The sequence below is a fragment of the Mustelus asterias genome, chromosome 3, assembly GCF_964213995.1.
Source record: "Mustelus asterias chromosome 3, sMusAst1.hap1.1, whole genome shotgun sequence".
Classification (NCBI taxonomy): domain Eukaryota; kingdom Metazoa; phylum Chordata; class Chondrichthyes; order Carcharhiniformes; family Triakidae; genus Mustelus; species Mustelus asterias.
The window spans coordinates 26,308,218-26,321,334 of record NC_135803.1 but is presented as its reverse complement, the minus strand read 5'-3'; the positions used below and the strand labels follow the sequence as shown (position 1 = coordinate 26,321,334).

General features: G+C 41.8%; 1 protein-coding gene across 1 annotated transcript in view; it reads left to right on the top strand.

The window, feature by feature from the left end:
- Positions 1-787: 787 nt before the first annotated feature.
- The window catches only part of meltf (melanotransferrin), a 58,276-nt gene continuing 45,946 nt past the window's right edge, over positions 788-13,117 (top strand). The window contains exons 1-3 of the mRNA XM_078206375.1: positions 788-1,203; positions 7,232-7,386; positions 11,999-12,098. Coding sequence (XP_078062501.1) covers positions 1,125-1,203; positions 7,232-7,386; positions 11,999-12,098 — 334 coding nt within the window. The 5' untranslated portion in view covers positions 788-1,124. The remainder of the gene's footprint in view (positions 1,204-7,231; positions 7,387-11,998; positions 12,099-13,117) is intronic.

The window sequence follows — 13,117 nt, the reverse complement described above, 5'->3', positions numbered from 1 at the left end:
TGGTCCCTGTAAGTGTATCATATTTACAGGCGGTCCATAGTTTAAACTTATTTATTAGTGTCATATGTCGGCTTACTGCAATGAAGTTATTGTGAAAACCCCCTCGTTGCCACACTCTGGCGCCTGGTCAGGTACACTGAGGGAGAATTTAGCATGGCCAATGCACCTAACCAGCATGTCTTTTGGACTGTGTGAGGAAACCAGAGCACCCGGAGGAAACCCACACAGACACAGGGAAAACATGCAGACTCCGCATAGACAGTGACCCAAGCCGGGAATCGAACCTGGGTCCCTGGCACAGTGAGGCAGCAATGCTAACCACTGTGCTGCCCAGAGGGTGTATAAGTTATTTGCAGCAAGACGACTTCCCAATTACCCCCAGGCCCCCTCCCCCCCAAAAAAAAGAGAAGTCCTAAAAAGACCATTTATTGTTTGGGGTAGAACAGAAAACAAAAACAGTCAGGTCCGTATGTTAAGCTTATAAATAAATGAAGTAATGACATTTGCGAATATTTGTGTTATGAGGCATTTCTAAAGCAAACACTTGATATTTAGGTAAAAGTTTGAAAATACTCCTTATTAAATGATGCCTCTTTTTACAATGCTGTTAAACTATTTTCACCAATGTATAATTTATGAATTATTTCTATTACAACTTTGGTTTATCCAGCAGGATTTCTTTTCTAAATAGTTGTTCTTGGTATTATATACCCAGTAAAAATTGCGAGGAACTAGGTCATACCCCTTCTAAAAAAAAATCTGTGAAACACAAAGTCCACAGTGTATCAGAATCTGAAAGACACGCTATGATCACGGTACATGGATGTGTTTAGCTGGGCGTCCTCATTTTATAAGCCGTTTGAAAAATCACGCTCTGGGCGGTATCCTTGGGTTGGAAGGAATACGGAGAGAGAGAGAAAATTTGCACAATTTTTCTTGGAGCGATAAGTAAAGTAAAAAACTCTGAAGGGCATTTTGCAACTTGCAATATGACTCGGGTGAAGTCCGATTCTTAACCTCGGCGGTTGCCTCTTATTACAATCATTAACTTGACAAAAGGAACCGGGACAACGCCGTAAGGTACAAAGGGAGCTGAAGGAATCAAGGTGGTGAGGACGTCTTCGATGGGTTTTATCATGGGACGGACCAGGCAGGGTTCCGCTCTGTGGGCTGTGTGCATTTTAGTCGGCATTTTCAATTTGGGCAAGTACAAAAAAGTCTTTCATTTCTGGGCAAACTGTAGGCATGTAATCTGAGGCTAAAGGCAAGGAAAGTGGATAATGTTCAGTCTGTATGGAGAAGGTGTGTGGGGACGAATTCAAGGGGGCAGTTTCAAAATAGTCAACGCGCCTTGCCTGTAGTCTAAATGTTTTGCAAATGACAAGTAGAAATATTAGTGAATGCCCATCATTTGAATTCTGTGTTTGTTGTAAAAAAAGAAATGTATTGCTAAACTTTCTGTCCTTTGTACTACATGGCTCTTTAATTTTAGACTGCTTTCGCACAGGGGTACCCGCATATTCTTTCTTTACACCCCAGCTATGATTGTAACACTAACATTCTGCACCCTCTCCTTTCCTTCTCTATGAACGGTATGATTTGTCTGTATAGCACGCAAGAAACAATATTTTTCGCTGTATACCAATACATGTGACAATAATAAATCAAATCAAACATTCAAGACCAGCGCAGGAGTAAATTCAGATTTGGAATCACCATACTAAATCCAAAGTCTGTGAATGTGCAGTCGAAGCAGAAAAATAATACAATTGAGGGGAGACCCTCAATGAGATTGACTGGGACTCCGACACAGACTCACGCCTACCGTTAGATTGACAGACATTGATTCATATAGACTGTCAAGGAGTCCCACACGTAGCCACCACTCAATTAGTAGGAGTCACATTACAGCATGAGTAGCAGATGAGGAACTTGGACAGATAGCCATCAGTAAACTGATAGGTTGTTAGTCCAAATTCTATTTCGTGACCATCTAGAATCCAAGCTATCACTGTCACTAAACTGCTTAAAACGTGGACCCTATTCATCATTAAATTCCCAGCCGTTAACTTTTATGGTACTCCAGACTTGAAGATAAAAACTAAAGAATCAGACAAAAAAGCTTCTCAAAACCAACTTTGGGTCTGCACCTTCAGAATTCCACATTGCTGATTCATATTGATGCTTTCTGTTGGTTAATTCCCGATCGATTCAATGTACAGCCAAATCCAGCTGATGAAATCTTTCCACATTGATTTCAATGAGATTTATAAGTTTAAGTATTAGTGTAAGTAGGCTTACATTAACACTGCAATGAAGTGAAAATATCCGAGTCACCACACCCGGGTACACTGAGAGAGAATTTACCATGGCCAAAGCACCTAACCTGCACATCCTTCTGCGGGAGGAAACTGGAGCTCCTGGAGGAAAGCCACGCAGACACGGGGAGAACGTGCGGACTCCGCACAGACAGTGACCCAAGCCGGGAATCGAACCCACATCCCTGGCGCTGTGAGGCAGCAGTGCCAACCACTGTGCCACCGTGCTGCCCTAATGAAAATGAAAATCGGGCAATTGTTCCACAATGCCGGTTTCATGACCAGGCAGCAAGTTGAAACATGGACTTTTTTTGACAACATGATGAGAGGCTGGCTCAGAGGGATCCTGTCCATGTCTCTGTTGGCTGGTTGTTGGAAGATTCACATCAATGCACTACAATAATTCAGCATTCCTCCTCGTCCCTGCATAACCCCGCAAACACTCACACACACACACACACACGAGGTTAGAGAAAGCACCTTTTATCTGATCGGCAAGACTTTCCAAGTGTTTACTTTCTGAAGAATCATTGAAGGAAATATATGCCTAAAATGCCAAGATACAATGAGGCCATGACAGGCAGGGGCAGAATAGGATTCCACATCTTTGCAAATTGTATCATGTGGTGTGATGTTTGCATATGAACATGTAACGCATTCATACAAATTTATTTGTGTGAAACCTTCAATATAAACAAATTCATGCCTCTGCTAAAATAATGAACAAAGAAATTTCACACAGATGTGTTAACTGCTCATGTGCTAATATTGCACACGCAATTTAATTAGATTAATTTTTTAAAAATCAGCATGAACATTTGCCAGGAACATGCATCCTGAATTAACTACTTTTGACATTTACATTGAATGGATTGTTTGGTGGACCTCATTTACATAAAGAAGCTATTACATTTAGAAATAATGCATACATGAAAATTCAATATAGCTCCATGCAGAATTGGAAGGTGAACTGATGAACAGAAAATTGCTATTTCTGTATAAACAGAGTTAAGTCACCCAAACAGAACATTGTGGTCACATATTTGACTTTAGTTTTCCTGTTCTCTTTGTAATTTTTAAGTGCAGAGCATCATGTGAATAATTGGCTCATTCTTCGTGGTTGTGGTAGAATTCTTTGAAGAATGGGTGATGGATGAGATAATTGTAAAGTTTGAGTTTGTTGAACCTGATGCAGGACAAGGCTGTTAAAGCTTCAAATCTCTAGCAGTATTTTGCTTGAGAATAAGACATGCTCACAGTAAGACAGTGGTTACCATTGTGGGGTATGCATACCCCTGAGGGTACATCAGATGTTTCTAGGTAGTACCTTTCTCTTAATTTTGCAATAGCAGATTTTCATAGAATCATAGAATCCCAACAGTGCAGAAGGTCATTCAGCCCATCGAGCCTGCACCAACAACAATCCCACCCAGGCCCTATCCCTGTAACCCCACATATTTAATCTGCTAATCCTCTGACGCAAAGGGGCAATTTACCATGGCCAATCCACCTAATCTGCACGTCTTTGGACTGTGGGAGGAAACCGGAGCACCCGAAGGAAACCCACACAGACACAGGGAGAATGTGCAAACTCCACACAGACAGTCTCCCAAGGCCGTAATTGAATCCAGGTCACTGGCACTGTGAGGCAAGAGTAATGTTTTTTTTCCAACCTCAACTTCCTCCTCTTTGTAGTCCAGGAGTTCCCAAGTGAAAATGTCTCTGGTCCTCAAGCTCATCTGCTGTCACTCACCTTCTGCTGCTCGCTGCTCCTTCAATCCCAAATCTTTCTTTTCCGTGTCAAAAGGCACCCTAATAAGAAGGTGGTCCTTGAGCCTAAGCAACAGTGTGGTCAGAGTCAGAGGTTTACAGCATGGAAGCAGGCCCTTTGGCCCAACTTGATTTGATTTATTATTGTAACATGTATTAAGATACAGTGAAAAGTATTGTTTCTTGCACGCTATACAGACAAAGCATACCATTCATAGAGAAGGAAACAAGAGAGTGCAGAATGTAATGTTACAGTCATAGCTAGGGTGTAGAGAAAGATCAACTTAATGAAAGGTAGGTCCATTCAAAAGTCTGATAGCAGCAGGGAAGAAGCTGTTCTTGAGTTGGTTGGTCCGTGACCTCAGACTTTTGTATCTTTTTCCCGATGGAAAAAGGTGGAAGAGAGAATATCTGGGGTGCATGGGATCCTTAGTTATGCTGGCTGCTTTGCCGAGGCAGCGGGAAGTGTAGACAGAGTCAATGGGTGTGAGTCTGGTTTGCGTGATGCATAGGTTTATAAGGAGTCATAATAGGGGGCTGAGAACACAGCCTTGTGGGGCACCAGTGTTGAGGATGATCGTGGAAGAGGTGCCTATCCTTACTGATTGTGGTCTGTGAGTTAGGAAGTTCAGGATCCACTCACAGAGGGAGGTGCCGAGGCCCAGGCCACAGAGTCTGGAGATGAGTTTCTTGGGAATAATGGTGTTGAAGGCTGAGCTATAGTCAGTAAATAAGAGTTTGAGATAGGTGTCCATGCCGCCCAGTTTTTTCAAAATTGCCTGCATTTGGCCCATATCCCTCTATACCCATCTTACCCATGTAACGGTCTATACGCTTTTTAAAAGACAAAATTCTATCTGCCTCTACTACTGCCTCTGGCAGCTCATACCAGACACTCACCACCCTCTGAGGGAAAAAATTGTCCCTCTAGACCCTTTTGTATCTCTCCCCTCTTACCATAAATCTATACCCTCTTATTTTAGACTCCCCTACCTTTGGGAAAAGATGTTGATTATCTACCTTTTCTAGGCCCCTCATTATTTTATAGGCCTCTATAAGATCACCCCTATGTCTCCTACGCTCCAGGGAAAAAGTCCCAGTCCATCCAGGCTCTCCTTGTAACTCAAACCATCAAGTCCCAGTAGCATCCTAGTAAATCTTTTCTGCACTCTTTCTAGTTTAATAATATCCTTTCTGTAATAGGGTGGTGATGCTAGAACTGCTGCCAAAACACTGTCTGAGTGGGAGAGTTGGCTGCTTCACCCAGACTGCTAGGTGGACATGGCCTGCTTGGCCAAGATCACCACCCTGGTGGAGCTCTCTCACAAAGGAGTGAATGAGGATCGGGGGCTGCTGAATGAGTGGGAGAGGGGGTTTGGATAGAAGGGCTGCTGAGTGAGTGATTCTGAGGAGCGAGGGCGGTTTATTGATATATCTAGAAGCTAGCAAATATTTTTTGTAATTTGCTTCATATATATTAAAAATGTAGCTGGAGTATTTAAATGATTTCCAAATGCACCAAGGAAAATACAGTGAACGCAGATCGCACTGTTTGCACCCAGTGATCATACAACATGGCATCAAACAGAAACTGCCTGTAGGGTTATACAAAAAGTTGATAAATCTGAGTTAAGGGTACATGACCGGAGAAATTTGAGAACTACTGCTGTAAGGGATTCAGATTCATAGCCAACACTAGTCTATCAAAGAATTAAAAGCATTACAATTAGGCTGATGGAAATTAAGGCCCACAGTTCACTGCAAGGCTACTAAGAATTTAGAATGTAGCAAACTTAGAACATTATTTATCATCTAGCTGCCAGTTCAGGGTCTTTGTCAAGGTTTGTAGAAAGTGATTATCCGGCTGCACTAGTAACCAGAGGTGTGTTAAACTCCCAACATAGTTTGTGAATTTATGTCAATGAGTTAAATAAATCTGGAAAAAGCTAATATTAGTAATAGTGAGACAACTTAAATGTTATAAAGCTTCATTTTGTTCACTTGTGTCCTTTACAGCAGGAAGTTTTTGCTCAGTCTGGCCTCCATGTGATTCCAGCCCTGCAGCAATGTGACTTACTCCCAAGTGCCCTCTGAAATGGCCTGGTGATCCACTCAGTTGTAACCACCATCTTCTCAAGAACAATCTGGATGAGTGATAAATGTGGCCTTGCCAGTGGCACCTCATCCTGTGAATGAATAAAAATAGATGCAGGCCAGACTCATTGTTAAACTTTCTCAAGTTTTGAAATCCCTGAGCAGTGCTAAGTTGCTAGAGACTTGAACTTTGAATTATTTGATAGCATAATTTACAGCCTCCAGGGCCACTGCTGCATTGCTATCTGGTTTGGGAGTTGAAGTAACTTTATGGCTTTGTCATTTACACATTCCAAGATTGGTCAGTAGTTTATCAGGAAAGGCATTTGTTGCAATGGGAGTAAATGCAAAGTTAGCTAAAACACTAAAATAGATTTGTTAAAAACAATCAACAATCATCAACATCCCTAGCTTAGTGACATTCGTTTATTCCTGTGAACAGGACTTGTTGAAGACTAAACTTTATGGGGGGAACATATATTGGAAGAAACAGTGGCTAATATTAATACTATGTAAGGTTAATCTCTTTGGAAAAGAATGGAAGCACTACAACTGAAAGCATCAATTGCACCATCCGTCAAATCTGTGCCCTCATTCTGTCTGAATTTGGGTGTGACCCAAGTTTGATATTTGAGCCCTTGCTCACTCCCACATGCCTTTTGATGAAGGTGTTGTCCTGCAAGCAGTTAATTCCTGGATTTACTTGTCAAATGTGAATAAAAAAACCATAATTCACTTACCTGTCAATTTGGGTTGCCACATTATGGATAAGGAGACAAAGGAAAGAGTAGGAGGTAAATCGACTTCTAACGGCTGATTCAGGCTGCTTCTATTGAAGTAGCGTATTCACAACCAGAGGATTATGTATTAGGGAAAAAAATCAAAATATTTTAATTGTCTTCTAATAAATGGTGGTTCTCTCTGTAAACCAGAACTTGCAATTACACATTGTCAGTGCAAGAATGACTTTTCACCAGCAGTGAAACATACATAGTTAAGAACAGCCTGAACCTCATATGAGTTGATCAGTTGTCATTTCTTTCCTGCAGCATGTGGGTTAAAGGAGATTCGATGGTGCGTTATTTCCAATCTTGAGTTGATCAAGTGCAACCAAATGAAGGAAGCTTTTGAATCTGCTAAAATACATCCTTCAATATCCTGTGTTATAGCAACCTCAGCATTGGACTGTGCGAAAAAGATAGCGGTATGTTTTGGTCATTTTCCCCATTCCTACTTTTGCCAAAATAATGGATTTGCCTCATTTGTTTTTTTGAGGCATATTTAATCTCTGTAATATTTGTCTGTACAGCTATGTTTTACTAAAGTAATAATTTGGCCTCACTGATTTTCCATGACTTTCTCATTATTTTCCTTTGTTGAAATACAAGTTCTAGAAATTGATTAAATTGCACTACTGGCAGAGACTTTTGCCAAGTAACAATGCATGTGGTGGGGTTGATTTTAACTTGTATGGCCTGGTATTAACAACCTCAAAATTTGATCAGTCGTCTTACAGTCCTAAATCTGAGATGCGACCAGCACCACTTTGAAAAGGCATACCACTGGGCATTTAAAAAACTTGTCTGCTTCTGGTAGTAGGTGCCATTCAATATGAAAATCTGGATTTCAGGACCATAATCAGTTGGGAGCGGCCAGGATGTGCACTGTGTATGCTCCTCTGATTTCCATGGGCAATAAAGGTAATTTAAGTATTATTTTTCTGGGGCCAGCAGTTGAGGTGTGCTCTTCCAGACTCCATTGAAATAATCTGAATCACTGGTGCCCTTGTCTCCTTCTGTCGCCTGTGATCCAACGGCACACTGCGGGCTGGAGCAGGCATCGATTTGATGAGATGCATTGGGTTTGGTGCCATGCAACTTGTTGTCCTGCCGTTAATCAGTCCACTCTCCATGGTCCATTGGCGGGGAGTTGGGGAGGCAGGATGAGTGCCAGGATTGGTGAGACTTAGGAAATCCAGGCAATTCGGTTTAAAATAAAACCTGAGGCAATCCAGCCTTAGTTAAACATTTAAATGAGCTACCCACCTCCTCAGAGCAAGTTCATTGCTTGCTCCATCCCCTCCTCCCATCCCAGTTCTATAAAAAAAACTGGACCTGAGCTGATTGATTTGGGGTTTACATTTTTTTTTACATCGCACCTCACCCATTATTGGGGGGTTTCAAGTTCTCTCTAGATATTTGTATGGCTGTGCGTAGTTATTTATTTTCCACTATAGATATCCCCCAGCTATCCCCAACAGGAAAGAAACAAAAATAACCAGAGTTGAAGTCCCTTTGTTGTTGCAAAATCTGCACCGAAGAAATACAGCTGACTGATCATTCCTTTCACAAACACCTGGTGGGGAAAAAAAACAGGATGACACGGATTCTCCAGCTAACCACATTATTCAAATAGCTAACCACAAAGACTTTCGCAGTACAACAGACAAGTCAGCAGAAACCACGAACCAGAGAAAAAACATGAAAAGTTTACTTGTTGTAATAAACAGCTTGTCCTGCAGCTCATAATTTCTATGTTACTCAGACAACCCTCAACCCAACTAAACAGTGTTCACTTGAGTCACACACACAGGAAGGGGCCAGTTTTGGCTCAACTGTTTAATTCATCAGCACTACCCACAAAATTCTCTGCTAATCTTTCTGACTAACCAAGTAAACTAACTCAAATTAACTCAGGGACAAATTAAAAGGGGCAGCTCCCAAAAAGGAAGGGAACAAAAGACAAAGTGGAAAGGAAACTTAAAACATCAAATCAAAATGTGATTAAAGGGGTCAGTAATGCACCCCAATCCCTGCGGTGCCCAGCGGGCATGGAAGGTTTTAACTGTACCCTCGGACACCACATGCTCCCTCTCCGGCGATACCCGGCCGCGAATATAGCTGCGGTAGAGGGGCAGACAGTTGGGTCAAATGACACTCTCAGTCGCCGTTGCCTTGCCCTGTAGGTGGCAAGCTTGTAAGAAGTCTCACAACACCAGGTTAAAGTCCAACAGGTTTATTTGGTAGCAAATACCATAAGCTTTCGGAGCGCTGCTCCTTCGTCAGATGGAGTGGAAATGTTGCCAGGCCCAGGAGCAGGTTCACGAGGAGGTCCTCCTCCTTAAAAAACTGACTGCTTTAGTCAGGTATCCTAAAATCAGCTGATTGTGTAATTGTAATCAGTTGACTTAATTTAAAATGTGAATTAATTAAGGAGAGCCAGCATGGAAGAGGAAAATTTGTGGTTAACTAACTTGGTTGAGCTTTTTTGATGAGATCACAGAGAGGGTTGAGAAGGGTAGTGTAGTGGTGTGGAAATGGTGTTTGATAAAGTGGCAAACAATGGACGTGTCGGCAATGTTGAAATCCAGGGAATAAAAAAGGATAGTGACAACATGAAAATGAAGTTGGCTGAGTGATAGGAAACAGAGAATGGTGAATTGTTGTTTCTTGGACTGGAGGCAGGTATACTGTGAGGTTTCCAGTAGTCAGTATGAGGGCCAATGCTTTTCTTGATTTTTATCAATGACACATACTTGGGTGTTGAGGGCACAATTTCAGCATTTACAGATGACACAAAACTTGAATGTGTTTTGAACTGAGTAGGATAGGGATAGACGTCAAGAGGATATAGATAGGCTGGTGGAATGGGTGAACATGTGGCTGATTGAATTTAAGGTAGGTAAGTGTGAAGTGATACATTTTGGTAGGAAGATGAAGGTTCATTTCTAAAGGGGCTGCAGGAACACAGAAACCTGGGGCTATGAATATGTGCATAAATCATTGAAAATAGCAGGGCAAGTTGAGAGAGTAGTTAAAAAGACATGGAATTCTGAGCTTAACAAACAAATGCATCAAAATACAGGAGCAGGACAGTTATACTGAATCTTTATAAAACTCTAGTTTGGCATTAGTTGGAATATTGCGTCCAATTCTGGGCACTGCACTTTAAGAAAGATATGAAGACTTTGCAGAGAGTGCCGACAGGTTTACAGGGATGAGTGACTTAAGTTACAAATTGGACCAGCTGGGTCTGTTTTCCTGAAAGAATAGAGGATTGTGAAGAGATTTGACAAGAGTGTTCAAAATCATGAGAGGTCTAGACAGAGTAGATAGAGAGAAAACTGTTCCTTTTGGCAGAGGGGCTAAGAATCAAAGCACACGGATTTAAGGTGATTTGGCAAAAGAAGCAAAGGAAACATGCGACAAAACCTTTTATGCAGTGAGTGGTTAGAATCTAGAATGCACTGTTTGGGACAGTGGTCGTGGCAGTTTCAGTTGCGGCTTTTGAAAGAGAATTCGGTAAGCACCTGAAGATAAAACATTGAAGGGTTACAATGAAAGGATGGAGGAATGGGACTATCTCAATTGCTCTCGCAGAGAGATGGCACGGACATGATGGGACGAATGGTTTTCTTCTCTACTGCAGTCATTCTATGATTCAAATCAGTGGCAAGTGAGCAATTGGTCATTGAGGCCGCGAATGAGATGATTTTAAAAATGCTTATTTAAATAAGGAACATTAATAATTTGGTTGAAACATTTATTCCGTCCATCAGGATCATGGTCAGATCACAAAACGTATGGCAAGATACAGAACAAAGCTTCCTCTACTATTTTTTTAATTAATTCTTTCATAGGATGTGGGCATCGCTGGCATGGCCTGCATTCTTACCTATCCATAATTGCCTGTTAACAGAGAAGCTTGCTAGGCCATTTCATAGGGCAGTTAAGAATCAACCATGTTGCTGTGGATCTGGAGTCCCATGTAGGCCAGACCAAGTAAGGATGGCAGGTTTCCCTCCTAAAGAACATTAGTGAACCAGATGGGTTTTTACAAAATTTGATAGTTTCATGGCCACTATTACTGAGACTAGCTTTTAATTCCAGAATTTTATAACTGAATTTAAATTCTAATAGTTGCTATCCCCAGAGTATTACACAATGTTTCAAGCCTGGATGACTCTGAAGTTCTGTCCTCTCTCCACAGATGCTGTCAGACCTGCTGAGGTTTTCTGGCATTTTCTGTTTTTGTTCCAGATTCCAGCATCTTCAGTAATTTGTTTTTATCCCTGGTCTTCTAGATTACTAGCCCAGTGACATTACCATTATGGCACCATCTTCCCTAAAGATAATTTACTGTCCCAACAATGTCCGTTGACTGCACTCTCAAAGGAGCTGCACTGCAATATGATATTAGTTTCAATTTCTTACGCTTGCTATTTTTTGGGCACTCTGAATAAGATTGCTGGTTTAGTGCCAATCAGTACAAAATTATATTCAGTTTTGTAACTTTAAGGGATTACGTCAAAATTGGCCAAATGCTTTTCACACAGCAGCCCCACAGCTAACCAAAAAATACTTTTATTTTCATTAATCTGGGGTGGATTTGAGACCAAATCGCTAAAAATTGAAGGACCTTGCCTCCTAGAATTATTAGGGGCTAAATTGGATGGCCAATGAATTCAGGCCAGCGGATTGTGATGCACAATTAAATGTTGGAGTGAGGCCTGTCTTCTAGAATGGGTGTGATAATATTTCACAGCACAATTCTGAAGAAGATCCGAGCCAACATTTATCTCTCAACTATCGTCTGAAAACACACATCCGCTCACTGTGCGACCTTGCCGGGGGCAGTTTGGCTGATGTGCATTCTATATTACAATAGTGAATACACTTCAAAAGTGCTTGGGGATGTTCTGAAAAGTGCTTTATGAATACTAACTCTTCTATTACACAGTGTTGCTGTTGAAAATATTAAAACTGTGTCTTCAAAATTAATTAATTAACTAGTAACTTTCTTCAAACATTTATCAGAACAAAGAAGCAGATGCAATGTCGTTGGATGCTGGGACTCTCTATCAGGCGGCAAAGGAGCATAAGCTAAAGCCTGTCATTGGTGAGACCTCTGATCAAGGTACAACACATAGAGACCCAGCGATTATTACCATTAATAATGGGTATGGTAGTGTAGTTCTTTTCAATTTCTTTCATGGGATGTGACTATCGTTGGCTAAGCCAGCATTTGTTGCTCATCTCTAGATGCCTTTGAGAAGGTGGGTTGGCTTCTTGCACCATATATGTAGGTACACACACGGTGCTGTTAGGGAAGGAGTCCCAGGATTTTGACCCAGCGACAGTGAAGGAATGCCGATATATTTATCAGTCAGGATGGAGTGTTACTTGGAGGGAACTTGCAGGTGCTGGTGTTCCCATGTATCTGCTGCCCTTATCCTTCTAGGTGGTAATAATCGTGGGTATAGAAGATGCTGCCCAAGGAGCCTTGGTGAGTTGCTGCAGTGCATCTTGTAAATGGTAGACACTACTGCCACAGTCCATTGAGATTGAAGGAAGTGGATGTTGAAAGTGGGGGATGGGGTTCCAATCAAGTGGGCTGTTTTATCCTGGATGGTGTTGAGCTTCTTGAGTGTTGTTGGAGCTACACCCATCCAGGCAAGTGGTGAGAATTCCATCACACTTCTGAATTCTTCCTTGTGGATATTGCACTGGCTTTGGAGAAGTCAGGAAGTGAGTTATTCACTACAGAATTCCCAGCCTCTGACCTGCTCTTGTAGCCACAGTATTTATATAGTCCAAAGATGTGCAGGTTAGGTGGATTGGCAATGCTAAATTGACCCCAGTGTCAGGGGGATTAGCAGGGTAAATATGTGGGGTTACAGGGATAGGGCCTGGGTGGGATTGTGGTCGGTGCAGACTCGATGGGCCGAATGGCCTCCCTCTGGTTGATGCAGACTCGATGGGCCGAATGGTCTCCTTCTGCACTGTAGGATTCTATGATTCTATATGGCTAGTCCAGTTCAGTTATAGTCAATGGAAATTCTTAGGATGTTGATAATGGGGGGATTCAGCGGCGGTAATGCCATTGAATGTCAAAGGGAGATGGTTGGATTTTCTCTTGCTGGAGATCGTCATTAC